Genomic DNA, 16,129 nt, shown 5'->3' with positions numbered 1-16,129 from the left:
ATCATCCTCCTGCTTCCTGTGAGGCCCCGCCCCTTCACACCTGAAATGTTTTAACGGGACGTTGTCTCTTTAAGAGACAACGTCCAGGTAAACACTCTCATGGTGTCGCCATGGAGACGAATGTCTTGCATGTCCAACAGACCTGTCCTCTTCCTGGCCTGATCCCAGGCTACAGGTCAAAGGTCAAAACTTCTTCATTCCAGGATGCTGGTTCTGTTCAACCAATAAACCATCAGAACTCACCTGCAGCGGCCCGGTTCTGCTGCTGGCACTCGGTTCTGGTACCTGGAGAGACGAAGACTCTGAAAGGTGAGAGGAAGAGGAGGAAGAGGAGGAGCTTTCAGACAATCCTCTTAGCCTGGTTATGTCATGGACCAGGATAATCCTGCCTTCACTGACCGACCCGACCGGATCAGAACCGGGTCATCACTGCAGCAGCCAAGGTTCAACATGGAGGAGGAAGAGGAGGAAGAGGAGCTGGCTGTTTCTACTGACTGACTCAGAGAACAGACCATCCTCAGCAGTCCGGTCCGGTCTGGCCCAGTCCAGACCCGGTTTGATCAAAACCACTTAGTGCTGGAGCCGTATAATGACGACTGTCACTAATCCAGGATTACACACACACACACTTGAGACTGTCTTATGCACTTATTTTTAGGTTCTGATCTGCCTTTTGTCCAGACTCTGCTGGTTCTGACCGAGTCCGATTCAACTCTAGAACTAACTTGTGGCATGTTGTGGTGGCTTAGTGGTCCAGCAAAACCCTCGTATGGAGGCTTCAGTCCTCGATGCGGGAGTCGCCGGTTCGACTCCCGGCAACATTCGCCGCATGTCGTCCGCTCTCTCCTGCCAAAACATACGGGCGTCTAGAACTAACTCACAACTTACTTTAACTAGATCATCTAAACATGACGATCGGGTTCTGATCATCCTCTGGTTCTACCTGCATATGTTACGGTTCTGATTCTGGCCTGCTGGGTTCTAATGGAGCTGCAGGCTGGTGTCAGAGCAAACGGATCCAGAACCATCAGGAGGTTCTGTTGTGTTTGCAGTGTTCTGGCAGTTGGTGGTTCTGGAGCAGAGAACACAGCCCACTCACCTCATCACTCTCTGCTGCCACTGAGGTCCGGTTCTGATCCAAGGCCATCGGGCTTCCTGTAGAAAAAGTTATCCACACTCAAAGGAATGAGGGCCAGATGAGCAATGTGACCTGACAGTACTGACCCTGGTGCCGACCCGACCACCCCGCCCAGAACCCGGAACGGGCTGATGTTTCCAAAACCTCAACCTCCAGTTCTCTAACAGGTGAGTTTGGTGTTGCAGTGCTTCCTGGTGGCCACAGGTGGTGGTGTTGCAGTTCTACCTTGTGGCCACAGGGGGCGGTGTTGCACTGCTACCTGGTGGCCACAGGGGGCGGTGTTGCAGTGCTGCAGTGCTACCTGGTGACCACAGGTGGTGGTGTTGCAGTGCTACCTGGTGGCCACAGGGGGCGGTGTTGCAGTGCTACCTGGTGGCCACAGGGGGCGGTGTTGCAGTGCTGCAGTGCTACCTGGTGGCCACAGGGGGTGGTGTTGCAGTGCTACCTGGTGGCCACAGGGGGCGGTGTTGCAGTGCTACCTGGTGGCCACAGGGGGCGGTGTTGCAGTTCTACCTGGTGACCACAAGGGGCAATGTTGCAGTGCTGCAGTGCTACCTGGTGGCCACAGGGGGCGGTGTTGCAGTGCTACCTGGTGGCCACAGGGGGCGGTGTTGCAGTGCTGCAGTGCTACCTGGTGACCACAGGTGGTGGTGTTGCAGTGCTACCTGGTGGCCACAGGGGGTGGTGTTGCAGTGCTACCTGGTGGCCACAGGGGGCGGTGTTGCAGTGCTGCAGTGCTACCTGGTGACCACAGGTGGTGGTGTTGCAGTGCTACCTGGTGGCCACAGGGGGCGGTGTTGCACTGCTACCTGGTGGCCACAGGGGCGGTGTTGCAGTGCTACCTGGTGGCCACAGGGGGCGGTGTTGCAGTGCTACCTGGTGGCCACAGGGGGCGGTGTTGCAGTGCTACCTGGTGGCCACAGGGGGCGGTGTTTGCAGTGCTACCTGGTGGCCACAGGGGGCGGTGTTGCAGTGCTACCTGGTGACTACAGAGGATGGGGTTGCAGTGCTACCTGGTGGCCACAGGGGGTGGTGTTGCAGTTCTACCTGGTGACCACAAGGGGCAATGTTGCAGTGCTGCAGTGCTACCTGGTCGCCACAGGGGGCGGTGTTGCAGTGCTACCTGGTGGCCACAGGGGGCGGTGTTGCAGTGCTACCTGGTGGCCACAGGGAGCGGTGTTGCACTGCTACCTGGTGGCCACAGGGGGCGGTGTTGCAGTGCTACCTGGTGGCCACAGGGGCGGTGTTGCAGTGCTACCTGGTGGCCACAGGGGGCGGTGTTGCAGTGCTACCTGGTGGCCACAGGGAGCGGTGTTGCACTGCTACCTGGTGGCCACAGGGGGCGGTGTTGCAGTGCTACCTGGTGGCCACAGGGGGCGGTGTTGCAGTGCTACCTGGTGACTACAGTGGATGGGGTTGCAGTGCTACCTGGTGGCCACAGGGGGCGGTGTTGCAGTGCTACCTGGTGGCCACAGGGGGCGGTGTTGCAGTGCTACCTGGTGACTAGAGAGGATGGGGTTGCAGTGCTACCTGGTGGCCACAGGGGGTGGTGTTGCAGTTCTACCTGGTGACCACAAGGGGCAATGTTGCAGTGCTGCAGTGCTACCTGGTCGCCACAGGGGGCGGTGTTGCAGTGCTACCTGGTGGCCACAGGGGGGGTGTTGCAGTGCTACCTGGTGGCCACAGGAGCGGTGTTGCACTGCTACCTGGTGGCCACAGGGGGCGGTGTTGCAGTGCTACCTGGTGGCCACAGGGGGCGGTGTTGCAGTGCTACCTGGTGGCCACAGGGGGCGGTGTTGCAGTGCTACCTGGTGACTACAGTGGATGGGGTTGCAGTGCTACCTGGTGGCCACAGGGGGTGGTGTTGCAGTTCTACCTGGTGACCACAAGGGGCAATGTTGCAGTGCTGCAGTGCTACCTGGTGACCACAGGGGGCAATGTTGCAGTACTACCTGGTGGCCACAGGGGGCGGTGTTGCAGTGCTACCTGGTGGCCACAGGGGGTGGTGTTAGAGTTCTACCTGGTGACCACAAGGGGCAATGTTGCAGTGCTGCAGTGCTACCTGGTGACCACAGGGGTCAATGTTGCAGTGCTACCTGGTGGCCACAGGGGGCGGTGTTGCAGTGCTACCTGGTGGCCACAGGGGGCGGTGTTGCAGTGCTACCTGGTGGCTACAGGGGGCGGTGTTGCAGTGCTACCTGGTGGCCACAGGGGGCGGTGTTGCAGTGCTGCAGTGCTACCTGGTGACCACAGGTGGTGGTGTTGCAGTGCTACCTGGTGGCCACAGGGGGTGGTGTTGCAGTGCTACCTGGTGGCCACAGGGGGTGGTGATGCAGTTCTACCTGGTGACCACAAGGGGCAATGTTGCAGTGCTGCAGTGCTGCCTGGTGGCCACAGGGGGCGGTGTTGCAGTGCTACCTGGTGGCCACAGGGGGCGGTGTTGCAGTGCTACCTGGTGACTACAGAGGATGGGGTTGCAGTGCTACCTGGTGGCCACAGGGGGTGGTGTTGCAGTTCTACCTGGTGACCACAAGGGGCAATGTTGCAGTGCTGCAGTGCTACCTGGTGACCACAGGGGGCAATGTTGCAGTGCTACCTGGTGGCCACAGGGGGCGGTGTTGCAGTGCTACCTGGTGGCCACAGGGGGCGGTGTTGCAGTGCTACCTGGTGGCCACAGGGGGCGGTGTTGCAGTGCTACCTGGTGGCCACAGGGAGCGGTGTTGCACTGCTACCTGGTGGCCACAGGGGGCGGTGTTGCAGTGCTACCTGGTGACTACAGTGGATGGGGTTGCAGTGCTACCTGGTGACTACAGTGGATGGGGTTGCAGTGCTACCTGGTGGCCACAGGGGGCAATGTTGCAGTGCTGCAGTGCTACCTGGTGACCACAGGGGGCAATGTTGCAGTGCTACCTGGTGGCCACAGGGGGCGGTGTTGCAGTGCTACCTGGTGGCCACAGGGGGCGGTGTTGCAGTGCTACCTGGTGGCTACAGGGGGCGGTGTTGCAGTGCTACCTGGTGGCCACAGGGGGCGGTGTTGCAGTGCTGCAGTGCTACCTGGTGACCACAGGTGGTGGTGTTGCAGTGCTACCTGGTGGCCACAGGGGGTGGTGTTGCAGTGCTACCTGGTGGCCACAGGGGGTGGTGATGCAGTTCTACCTGGTGACCACAAGGGGCAATGTTGCAGTGCTGCAGTGCTGCCTGGTGGCCACAGGGGGCGGTGTTGCAGTGCTACCTGGTGGCCACAGGGGGCGGTGTTGCAGTGCTACCTGGTGACTACAGAGGATGGGGTTGCAGTGCTACCTGGTGGCCACAGGGGGTGGTGTTGCAGTTCTACCTGGTGACCACAAGGGGCAATGTTGCAGTGCTGCAGTGCTACCTGGTCACCACAGGGGGCAATGTTGCAGTGCTACCTGGTGGCCAGAGGGGGCGGTGTTGCAGTGCTACCTGGTGGCCACAGGGGGCGGTGTTGCAGTGCTACCTGGTGGCCACAGGGGGCGGTGTTGCAGTGCTACCTGGTGGCCACAGGGAGCGGTGTTGCACTGCTACCTGGTGGCCACAGGGGGCGGTGTTGCAGTGCTACCTGGTGACTACAGTGGATGGGGTTGCAGTGCTACCTGGTGGCCACAGGGGGCAATGTTGCAGTGCTGCAGTGCTACCTGGTGACCACAGGGGGCAATGTTGCAGTGCTACCTGGTGGCCACAGGGGGCGGTGTTGCAGTGCTACCTGGTGGCCACAGGGGGCGGTGTTGCAGTGCTACCTGGTGGCCACAGGGGGCGGTGTTGCAGTGCTGCAGTGCTACCTGGTGACCACAGGTGGTGGTGTTGCAGTGCTACCTGGTGGCCACAGGGGGTGGTGTTGCAGTGCTACCTGGTGGCCACAGGGGGTGGTGTTGCAGTTCTACCTGGTGACCACAAGGGGCAATGTTGCAGTGCTGCAGTGCTGCCTGGTGGCCACAGGGGGCGGTGTTGCAGTGCTACCTGGTGGCCACAGGGGGTGGTGTTGCAGTGCTACCTGGTGGCCACAGGGGGTGGTGTTGCAGTTCTACCTGGTGACCACAAGGGGCAATGTTGCAGTGCTGCAGTGCTACCTGGTGACCACAGGGGGCAATGTTGCAGTGCTACCTGGTGGCCACAGGGGGCGGTGTTGCAGTGCTACCTGGTGGCCACAGGGGGCGGTGTCTGAGGTAGTAGCGGACCTCAGGTCTCCGGGACCCCCAGGCGTTCAGCAGAGCCAGCAGCAACAGCTCCTGAGAGAGCGGACGCTCTGAGGAAGATAAGATGGCGTCACTCCCTGGAGGCAGCAGACTGATTCAGGTCCTGAGGTTGGATGTGGTTATTCTTATCGGTTCAGATGGACCCGATCAGAATAAATAAACGGGAAGGTTATTTCACATATAACAATAATTTTCTGTTATCAGTGAAATTATTTCCTGTTTTACCAATATTCAAGTTATTTACAGAAATGTGGCTTCTGAAAAGTTACAAAACATTTGCAGCAGAACCAGAAACACGACCTGGACCTGGACCCCTGACCCAAGCGACATGAGAGGAACGTCACACCGACTGCCATGTGTCTGAAGTTCTGGACCGGTCCTGGTTCCGACCCGGTTCCGCTCACCGTGTCCGTTCCAGACCTCGGCCAGGTGGCACTCGGACTCGCCCGCCTCCTTGCAGAACTCCACCACGTCGGTCACTCTGGTTGCCGTGGTAACAGGGACCTCGGTTAGCATCTGCTGGGTGTCGTTGAGGTAAACCGTCAGGATCAGCTGTAACCATGGGAACACAAGGCCAGGTCTGATTGGCTGATCAGCAACAGATAAGGGTTAGGGGTTAGGGTTAGGGTTTTTTTTTTTTTCATTATCGGATTATTGTGTGTCACATCACGTGACCTGTCTAATTGAACACACTTGTGTACAATAAAAGGGTGTGTCCTCCAAACAAAGGAAGAACAACACGAAAGCCAAACCGGTGCGAGTTTCTTGATGTCACGTTCAACGCTGTGCTGAAAACTGATTCTGCTAACAAATGCCATGACGTGCAAACACAGATTTCAAATGAGGAATCACATCTGCTGATCTTGTGGGACTCAGTTGTGCAATTTCCACAAATCTTGATGCATAATCCACAACCAAAATATAATTTTGTCCTTTCAAAGTAAACAGATCAGCCCCGAGTTTTTTCCATGGTCTGTCTGGATACTGTGATGGCATCAGTGGCTCCGTATGATTTTCCTTCTCTCTGTTGCAGGTGTGGCATTTTAGAACCAGTTCTTTTATCTGCTGGCTCAGTCCAGGCCACCACACCGACTGCTGTGCTCGTTCTCGACATTTCACTACTCCCTGATGTCCTTCATGTAATTTCATGAGCACATCATTTCTTATAGTTGAAGGAATGACCAGTCTTTCTCCTTTTAACAAAAGACCATTATTCACTGTAAGAAATGCCTTTTCAGCCCAATACAGTCTGAGTGCTGGTTCACTGTTGTAGTGTGTAGGCCATCCTTCCTCACACAACTGCATCACACGTGCACATATGCTGTCCCTTTTCAACTCCTGTCTCAGTTCTTCCAGATAACCAGGACTTGTAGGCAGGTTTTGCATCACACTATCCACAAAAATATCTGAGTCTTCAACCAACTTTGTTTCAGTTGCCGTTAAGTTTTCTGACATAGGGGCACGTGACAATGTGTCAGCTGTCCACAGATGTTTCCCTGGCACATACGAGATGGAATAGGAATATCTCATGAGACGCATTCTGAAACGCTGAATACGTGGCGGAAGAGCATCTAACATCTGACAGCTCAACAGACTCAGAAGTGGTTTATGATCAGTCTCCATTTGGAAATGTTTGCCAATGAGATAATTACTGAACCTTTCACAAGCCCAAGTAAGACTCAAAGCTTCTTTTTCCACCTGTGCGTATCTCTGCTCAGTCTGTGTTAGAGATCGCGACACGTATGCAACTGGTCTCTCCATTCCTGACCCCATTTTTGCAGCAGTACGCTCCCCAGACCATACGCAGACGCATCTGCTGAAACTTTACATTCCCGGTTAGTATCGTACATGCATAGCACTGGGGGGGATGAAAGCATCTCTTTCAGTTCTTTAAATGCTTTGGCCTGATCAACTCCCCACATCCAACAGTTTTTCTTCCATAAAAGATCCCTCAGAGGCTTGTCTCGTTCTGCTAACTGTGGAATAAACTTCCCCAGCTGGTTAACCATTCCAAGGAAGCTTCTTAGCTCACTCACATTTTGTGGCTCTTTCATCTTTCTCACAGCTTGTGTTTTACTTGGATCAGGACTAACTCCATTAACAGAGATAATGTGGCCCAAAAATTTTACACTCTGCTTTGAAAGATCACATTTATCAATGTTCAGTGTAATACCAGCTTCTTGAATTTTTCCAAGAACAGTATGCAGACGAACATCATGCTCTTCCTGTGTTCTCCCCCACACTAACACATCATCCATATGGCAAACCACACCATCTAGTCCCTCTGTAACCTCTGTTACCATTCTGTTCTGGAAATGCTCAGGGGCAGAAGCTATACCAAAGGGTAGCCGTTTAAATAATAACGACCAAAAGGTGTAATAAAAGTTGTATATTTTGCAGTATCTTCAGTTAAAGGAATCTGCCAGAACCCCATATTAGCATCTAATTTACTGAAAATATTTGCTCCTGCTAGCTTACCGAGTGTTTCATCTACAGAAGGAAGAATGTACTTCTCTCTGCAAACAGACTCGTTCAACTTTGTGAGGTCAACACATATGCGTACAGCACCTGTCTTTTTGGGAACAACCACCATTCCTGAACACCATTCAGTTGGCTCCTCAATTCTGCTGATCACACCCAAACTTTCCATACGGGACAGTTTGTTTAACTTTGTCCATCAAAGGAAGTGGAATCCTTCTGGGTGTCTTTAGTGAAAATGGTTGAGCTCCTGGTTTCAGTTTGATAACATAAGGCTGTCTCACCTCTCCCAAACCACTGCATAGCTTTGGATAGGTAGTTTTTAATGTTTCAGCAGTTATCTCATTTAATCTAGCTAGAAGCTCCAGCTTCTGAATGGCTGGTCTACCCAAAAGTGCAGTTTGCAGGTGTCTCATAATGTACACACTTTCCTGTACCTCTTTCTCTCCCTTTTTCATCACCATCTCAGCAACCCCCACAATATCTAGAGCATTCCTCCCTGGTCCCAGCAGCTGCCTGGTGGCTTTTTTCAGTAAAGAGGGACTCTTGTCTCTGTAGATGTCTTTGTACATGGAGTATGGCAGAACCGTAACATCAGCACCAGTGTCAATCTTGAATGAGATGTTTCTGTTATTTATTTCAACATCCACCCTCCAAGGTTCATCTCCATTTGAAATGCTGCCTAAAACAAAAAATCATCCTCTTCCTCAACTGCATGTCCCTTCAACCCTAAGGGACACAACCACAGGATAAAGCTAGTTCAGAATCCTGGAATGTGGATCAATAAATATTATTACCTATCATCATCCTGGTGAATGTTTACTGCCTTTGGGTCGAAGGGGGGACTTGTAACAAGTGCATCATTTGCCAACATAAGGAGGTAAACTGGAACCAATAATAACAATTAACTGTTTCCTGATCACAGATCCATAAACATTTATCCTTCAGTTATTAACCTCAATAAAGCTCTTCATTCTTTTTTCTGCCATTAAATGTTTCATGTAGATCTGAGGTTCGTTACCATAGCTACGTTCACAAGGACCTACCAAAATAAAAGCATACATGTCACGAGTAGTTAGCATAAAAGCTAATCCTAGCATTAGAAAACGTCTCTTTACCGTTTCCTCTCTGCTATTGGACAGGAAACAGGAAGTCAAGCTCTCTTACCGTTTCCTCTCTGCTATTGGACAGGAAACAGGAAGTCAAGCTCTCTTACCGTTTCCTCTCTGCTATTGGACAGGAAACAGGAAGTCAAGCTCTCTTACCGTTTCCTCTCTGCTATTGGACAGGAAACAGGAAGTCAAGCTCTCTTACCGTTTCCTCTCTGCTATTGGACAGGAAACAGGAAGTCAAGCTCTCTTACCGTTTCCTCTCTGCTATTGGACAGGAAACAGGAAGTCAAGCTCTCTTACCGTTTCCTCTCTGCTATTGGACAGGAAACAGGAAGTCAAGCTCTCTTACCGTTTCCTCTCTGCTATTGGACAGGAAACAGGAAGTCAAGCTCTCTTACCGTTTCCTCTCTGCTATTGGACAGGAAACAGGAAGTCAAGCTCTCTTACCGTTTCCTCTCTGCTATTGGACAGGAAACAGGAAGTCAAGCTCTCTTACCGTTTCCTCTCTGCTATTGGACAGGAAACAGGAAGTCAAGCTCTCTTACCGTTTCCTCTCTGCTATTGGACAGGAAACAGGAAGTCAAGCTCTCTTACCGTTTCCTCTCTGCTATTGGACAGGAAACAGGAAGTCAAGCTCTCTTACCGTTTCCTCTCTGCTATTGGACAGGAAACAGGAAGTCAAGCTCTCTTACCGTTTCCTCTCTGCTATTGGACAGGAAACAGGAAGTCAAGCCGCTCTTACAGTAAACAAAGAGTTTCCTCTTGGCTGCCGTCGTCATATCAACCACTGAGTCAGCACCACCAAGCAGGAAGTTCTGGACAGATGGGAACTATGTTGGCATCATGTCCTTAGAGACAGTAAAAACCCTGTGATGTCACAGTGATGATGTCACAGTGATGATGTCACAGTGGATCAGCGCTCCACTGATAAATCCAAGATAATCTGAGATGAGAAATCAAACATCCATGGACGGACACACAGAGACAGCAGACAGCGTCCCCCGAGTCCTGGAGGAAACTCTGGGTTCATTCCCAGTCAGGAAGCAGCTTTAACTGGGAGAACTGGTGGAGCTGCTGGGAAAACGTTTCAACTTTTAATGAAAAGATTGAAGTTTGAAGAAAGCGATACTAAGAAATGACAAAAAGAGTTTTCTGCTTAATGTGCTGATGGTCCGAATGTGAGGCATAATGGAGCCACAAACGGGCCCCAGACCCACTTTGGACCCTTCTGGTCGAATTTAAGTTCATTCTGTGGTGATTGAGATGGAAGGAATGCTCCTTTAATCATTAAAAATAGTATTCAACGAAGAGCCACAGCCGCCCACAGGTTGAGACACCCTGGGCGGTGTGCCACACTGGGCACCAGAACCCGGACACCTGCTGGTACCAGAGGCCGGGACCGTGGGGGCCACAGAACTCAATAAGCAGATGCAGAGACTCTGGTTCTGGTCCAGAAGCACCGGGTCTACCGGCCGTTAGTTCCCGTTAGTTCCCGTTACTTCCCGTTAGTTCCCGTCGGCGTCGGTCAGAACCGAAGGGGAAACTTACCGGTAACATTTCTGCCGCTGCGGTGGGAAGCAGTTCCTCCTCCTCGGTTCCAGACTACTTTTACCGCGTCCAGTTTGGCTCCCGAACCGACCCAGAACCCAAACCCTCCCTCCCTTCCTTCCTTCCGGAACCGCTCCAGCTTCACTGACCGGAGGAATGACCCAGTTCGGTGTTCCGAACCCACCGCAGCCGCAGGACCGTCTGGGCCTAAACCGGTCGGGGTTCCGAACGCGCCTCTTCTTCCTCCCCAAGAGGAAGGCAGCAGAAACCCAGAGAAGTATCGATCGCGGATCGATGATGCTGATCAGCGCGCCCTCTGCAGGCAGAGCCAGCAGCTGCAGCTCCAATGGAAGCTTTCAGCTCCAGGTTCTGGTCCCTCAAGTTCCGGTCCTGCTGACAACATGGAGACTTCAGCGCTGCAAGCAGGGCGGCGCTGCTGCCAAGCAGCTTGACCTGCTGGTTCTGACCCATCAGAACCGTTCTGGACCTGGTTCTGGGATGATGGATGTGTTCAGCCGCTTATGATCCTCAGTGTCGCCCTCTGGTGTTCACTGGAGGCCATAACAGCGACAACCAGCGCCAGGGGTTTTACCCAGCAAGCTAACTATTTAGCGTCAAACTAAATCCTTCCCGCGTCATAACACTCGATTAAAATCTCGTTTGCAGCTCAGTCTGGCTTTCCTCCCATTGACTGGGATTATCAACGGGAGGGTTTTGGGTCTGAAGCCTGCTTGTTGCCTCCATGTTGGGAGAGGAATTGCACCAACAGTTCAGTTGGTTTTGGCCTCCAGATACTGAGTAAAACCAACAGCTGCGTGATTCATGTTTTTTTAAAGAATTCTCTTTAATTATTTAAGAAATAAATTGTTACAATTCTACTTTTATGAATCAATATACTATGATGCTACATTATGGTCCAGACCATAATGTAGCCTGACCACCGCTGACGCCAACACCTCAGAGGATGACCTTTGACCTTCCGCTGGTTGCACTTACTGAAGATTCTGCAGTAGGAGCGACCCCTGGAGCAAATCTTGAACCATGACCTCTGACCTTAGCTGAGGCCTGAAGACGTTCTGGTTCTTCTGGACCTGCTGGATCGGTTCTGCAGAACTTCAGAGAAGGTTCTGAATGCTGTTTCTCATCTGATCCAGAACCCGACTGGATCGGAAGAACCCGGCTGGCCGGGTTCTTCGGGCCTCTGGGTCGGGTCGAACATGGCTGCCGTTTCTGGATCGTTAGCCATATTTTCAGTCAGAAACTGAATCCTAAATATTTTGTTTGTAACTTTATTTTGAAGGTCAATATTAAATTTCTTTCCAATGCGGTGTCAGCTGATTGGTTGTGGTGACCTGAGGGCGGGTTCTGGAGGTTCTGGACGGATCACTAGAAAAGTTACAGCATAAACAACTTTATTCAACATTTCTTTTTTATTCTGGATCAGAACCAGAGGAATGAGAAGGGGTCAAAGGTCAAACTGAGCAGCAGGAGGGCTGTAGGAGCAGACAGAGGCTGGTGGAGACCTGTGAGGACGAATAGATCAGAACCAGCAGAACCGGGTCTGAACTGCATGAGGAATGAATCAAAACTGGTTTCCAGAAAGAGGGTTCTGCCGACCCGGTTCCGTTGGGCCTACTGCAGGCAGCAGCTCTGGCCGTTGGCGTCCTTGGAGCGCAGGCAGAGTTTGGGTCGGTAGTTCTCCAGGAAGTGCAGCTGCTTGGCGTTCAGCGCACCGCGCCGCTTCCTGTCACACATAGAGAAGAAGATCCGGTCAGAACCGGACCAGCAGCAGAACCGGCACCAACAGCAGAATCCTTACTGTCTGATGAGGTGGACCGCGTCTTCGTACTCCATCCCACACTCGATCAGCGCCAGAGCCACCAGAACCGGAGCGCTGGGGAGACACAGCCGGGTCAGTTCAGAACCTTTAAGAGAACCTCCGTCAGGTCCGGGTTCAGCTGAAACAGGTCTGTGGCCTGGTTCTGGTTCTTTAGCTGGCCCGTCTGTCTGAGCGCGTTCTGACTCTGTCGCTCAGTGCAGCTGCAGCAGTCAGTGTTTCAGCGTTCCTTCGTGGCTTTAACGTTTTACTTTTTAACGTTTCCTTTTCTTCACTTTTCTGATTGATTTTGTTCAGGATTAATTTTCATGTTATAGTTTGATGTTTTTCACAACTACTGATTATGTATCTCCATGCAGATCTGTGGGTTTCCATGGTGACTTTACTGACCGGCCCAGTCCGGCCACGCAGTGGACCGCCACGCAGCCGCCCGGCTCCTCCCTGAACTTCACCTGCAGCAGGTTCAGCCAATCGTCCACCACCTGCTCCGGAGGGGCGGAGCCATCATCGAACGGCCAATCCTGCGGAGACAAACGGTTCAGGAGGAGGAAGGCCGACCCGGTCGGCGCCACCGCAGGATCTGTCGGGTCTCACCAGAACCTGGATGCCCTCCTGACCCAGCGGCGCCCGGTCATACGTGGCAGAGCAGACCCGCACCAGGGTGGTGACGCCATATGCCTTCAGCTCCTGCAGGAGGACAGAGCGAGTCAGAACCGAAACCAGAACCAGGAACAGAATAGGCCGGGTCAGTACCTCGATGAACTTCCCCAGCTGAGCGTCGGTGGGGTTGTGCGTGATGAGAAAACGCAGACAGTCGTAGGAAATCTCCACTGGCGCCGGGCGGTTCATCTTCACTGTCTGGACCGACTAGCTGCTAGCAGCGGATCAAACCAGCCACCGGATCAGAACCAGCAGGACGGTCAGCGGTTGGCAACAGGGGCTGGCCGTTGGATCGGCCTCTTCCTCTAAAGAGAAGGAGCAGCGAGGATCGGCTGGCACCAGAAGCTCCGCCTCCAGAACACGGCACAGGCTGACGATTGGCTCGTCTTCATACGTCTTCAACAGGACGGCGGGTCGGACCTGAACACAACTCGCTCATTAGTTATCACCCATGATGCATTGCAGCCGCAGTGGCGAGTCACCGACCTGGGAGAGACGCCGCGTCGTCCTCTTCACTTGTCCACGATGAGCAGCAGGTGCTGAGCTTGGCAGAACGCTCCTCCCAGCCTCGCAAACGCCATGCAGGTGCAGCCTGCAGGACAGCAACGTCAGCTAGCGTCAGCTAGCGTCAGCTAGCAGCCACCCGGCTGCTAGCCGCAAACACTCACCGTGATGCCAGCTGATTAGGTCAGAGGTCATTGAGCGGACACAGCAGAAGGTGACGGCTCTCGGATGTAAACACACCATTGATGATGCTGCTGCGGTTCTGGCTGACTCGACCCAGCGCTGACCTGCCGCACAGAACAGGAGCGGTTAGGGGAGAGCGACCAAAACCCAGGGAGGGTTCTCTAGAACCCGGTTCCTCTGAGCCGTTCCTCAACATGGGGAAGACAGGAAAACATAGCTGTTTGCTGAACAGGCCTGGATTCTGGTACCAGCAGTGGTACCAGTTACTACGTCTTCACTGGTTCAGGACACCATGACTGTTTCCAGTAAAGAAAAGCAGAGTGAGGTTCTGATGGCGTTTGGAACACTGAATTAAAATAAACCGTTTAAATTAGCGCAGCAGCGGATCGAACTGATGGGCTCATCCAGGAAAATGGTCTCTGCTGCTGAGACGATAGTGGCAGCCTGCAGTCAGAGGACTCTTCAGGTTCGTTGGATGCCTGACTGCTACTGGAGGCCCTTCCTAGCTACAGCATCAACATCCACAACAGCTCTCGGATCATTTGACTTCCTGAAACCTTCCAGGAGAAAAAACACACATTTTTAGTTGAATAAAATTCAATTTCTGAATTTAATGTCCCCTCTCTTAGTGCTTATGGAACATATTTTCTGCCAGAAATTATTTTAATTTAACTTTATTTTTACCAAAATATTTTTGAGCTTTTCCACTTTGGAAATACAATCATGTAACAATCTGAGCACGTTTTCTTTGTAATTATTAGATGTTGGTAATTATTCTTTCTCATATCAGACAAATGAAAAAGAAAGAAAGATAGAAAATAGGTTAGGGCCAACAGCAGGTTGGGGCCATTAGCAGGTTGGGGCCAATAGCAGGTTGGGGCCATTAGCAGGTTGGGGCCATTAGCAGGTTGGGGCCAATAGCAGGTTGGGGCCAATAGCAGGTTGGGGCCATTAGCAGGTTGGGGCCAATAGCAGGTTGGGGCCAATAGCAGGTTGGGGCCAATAGCAGGTTGGGGCCTCTCCTCCGCCTCTCTTTGCCTTATTTACCATTTAAGTGCCGCACAATTAATGATTATTATGTTCCATTTTTGAAGACGAAGATAAAATAATGCCATAACTTCAGTTTAGCTCTTCCGTTATTCATAAAGTCCAAAGAAGTTACAGAAATATGCTACAAGTTCAGCCAGTTGGTTTCTAACCGGCACCGGGAGTCCCGGAGAACCGGCACCGGGAGTCCCGGAGAACCGGCACCGGGAGAACCGGCACCGGGAGAACCGGCACCGGGAGTCCCGGAGAACCGGCACCGGGAGTCCCGGAGAACCGGCACCGGGAGTCCCGGAGAACCGGCACCGGGAGTCCCGGAGAACCGGCACCGGGAGTCCCGGAGAACCGGCACCGGGAGTCCCGGAGAACCGGCACCGGGAGTCCCGGAGAACCGGCACCGGGAGTCCCGGAGAACCGGGAGCGGAGGTGACCTTGTTACCGCGGCCACCGGAGGACACGCAACACCTGCCGGCGCTGCGACTCACCGAAAACACGTCAACACCGGAAATACTCACCCACGGCGGAGGGTCCACGGAGAAAAGGCCCACGCTACTGACACAGGCTCCTCTGCGAGGGAGACATGTTGGACAGGGACATAAGAGGAGCAGAACAACGACTTCCGCTTGCTTCCTTTCCAAAATAAAAGTCACCGGTTTTCCCCGGTTTCGGACTCGTTCGTCAACAAGGCCGCTGCTTCCGGTCAGCAACATGGAATCATGACGTAGGTCGTCACGCACTTTGTTAACTTTGCGGTTAAGCAGGTTAATGAGTTTTACACGGACCGCAGCTGCTTTAAATACACTTTGAAACCATAACAATGCATGTTTACCAATGCATTGGTAAACATGCATTGTCACTTATTTTCGTCATAACTCGTCACGTATCCTGCACTTCAGCTCCTCTGACGGTCGGATTGCTTCATGCGCATGCGCACTCATTGCACGTATGATCTGATAATTGATCATTTGATAGACCACCGCCATATTGGAGAGGATCAACTTCCACCAGGTTACACCTGAGAACAGCAGGGAATTTCAGGCTCATCCAGAACTTTGTCATCAAAACGTTTTGGGCTTTTTTGTAATCAAAAGCTAACAGTTTTTACACATTAACCAGCATGTATTCATCTTTCAATTTCAACTCTGTTGTGTTTGCTTACAAATGTTACTTCAAGCCACTTTGGTAATGAGGAAGTAACAATATGAACATCAGCGCAGCGTGATATTGCGGCTACATTTACTGTCAACATGAACGTTAAAGTCCCCACTAAAATGACCTGAACAGTATTTAACACTAAAAGGGAAAAGAAATCAGAGATCCAGAGCAAAACAAACAGAAGTGATTTTAGTGTAATCGAGATGAGGATCAATATTCCAAAGAACTGAACCTAAATGATATTTGTTTCTGTTCT

At 52.5% G+C, this 16,129-nt stretch overlaps 2 protein-coding genes across 10 annotated transcripts in view; both read right to left on the bottom strand.

Moving 5' to 3' along the window:
- The window catches only part of LOC129374665 (apoptosis-stimulating of p53 protein 1-like), a 44,698-nt gene extending 33,596 nt beyond the window's left edge, over positions 1-11,102 (bottom strand). Inside the window, exons 1-5 of one of the 8 annotated variants that reach the window (XM_055053190.1) lie at positions 10,491-11,102; positions 5,757-5,904; positions 5,295-5,402; positions 1,100-1,155; positions 244-285 (exon numbers count right to left, since the gene is read on the bottom strand). In XM_055053190.1, coding sequence (XP_054909165.1) covers positions 244-285; positions 1,100-1,155; positions 5,295-5,402; positions 5,757-5,904; positions 10,491-10,499 — 363 coding nt within the window. In that variant the 5' untranslated portion in view covers positions 10,500-11,102. Of the gene's footprint in view, positions 1-243; positions 286-1,099; positions 1,156-5,294; positions 5,403-5,756; positions 5,905-10,490 lie in introns of those variants that run through there. The other 7 variants (XM_055053183.1, XM_055053184.1, XM_055053185.1 and 4 more) reach the window with 7 other exon arrangements.
- A 661-nt stretch (positions 11,103-11,763) lies between these two features.
- On the bottom strand, positions 11,764-15,438 carry LOC129374666 (protein tyrosine phosphatase type IVA 2-like). Of its 2 annotated transcripts, XM_055053194.1 has the most exons (8): positions 15,234-15,416; positions 13,656-13,778; positions 13,474-13,579; positions 13,081-13,407; positions 12,922-13,014; positions 12,718-12,848; positions 12,310-12,384; positions 11,764-12,234 (listed from the first exon to the last, which is right to left on the bottom strand). In XM_055053194.1, the coding sequence occupies exons 4-8, from the start codon at positions 13,174-13,176 to the stop codon at positions 12,123-12,125; spliced, it is 507 nt and encodes a 168-aa protein (XP_054909169.1). In that variant the 5' UTR covers positions 13,177-13,407; positions 13,474-13,579; positions 13,656-13,778; positions 15,234-15,416; the 3' UTR covers positions 11,764-12,122. The 2 variants fall into 2 exon arrangements, with proteins under 2 accessions (XP_054909169.1, XP_054909168.1); XM_055053193.1 differs by having other exon boundaries at positions 12,922-13,407; positions 15,234-15,438.
- Between the last annotated feature and the right edge of the window lie 691 nt (positions 15,439-16,129).

The sequence above is a fragment of the Poeciliopsis prolifica genome, unplaced genomic scaffold, assembly GCF_027474105.1.
Source record: "Poeciliopsis prolifica strain line A6 unplaced genomic scaffold, Auburn_PproV2 SCAFFOLD037, whole genome shotgun sequence".
Classification (NCBI taxonomy): Eukaryota; Metazoa; Chordata; class Actinopteri; order Cyprinodontiformes; family Poeciliidae; genus Poeciliopsis; species Poeciliopsis prolifica.
The sequence above is the reverse complement of the archived record's forward strand: the minus strand, read 5'-3'. Positions and strand labels throughout refer to the sequence as shown.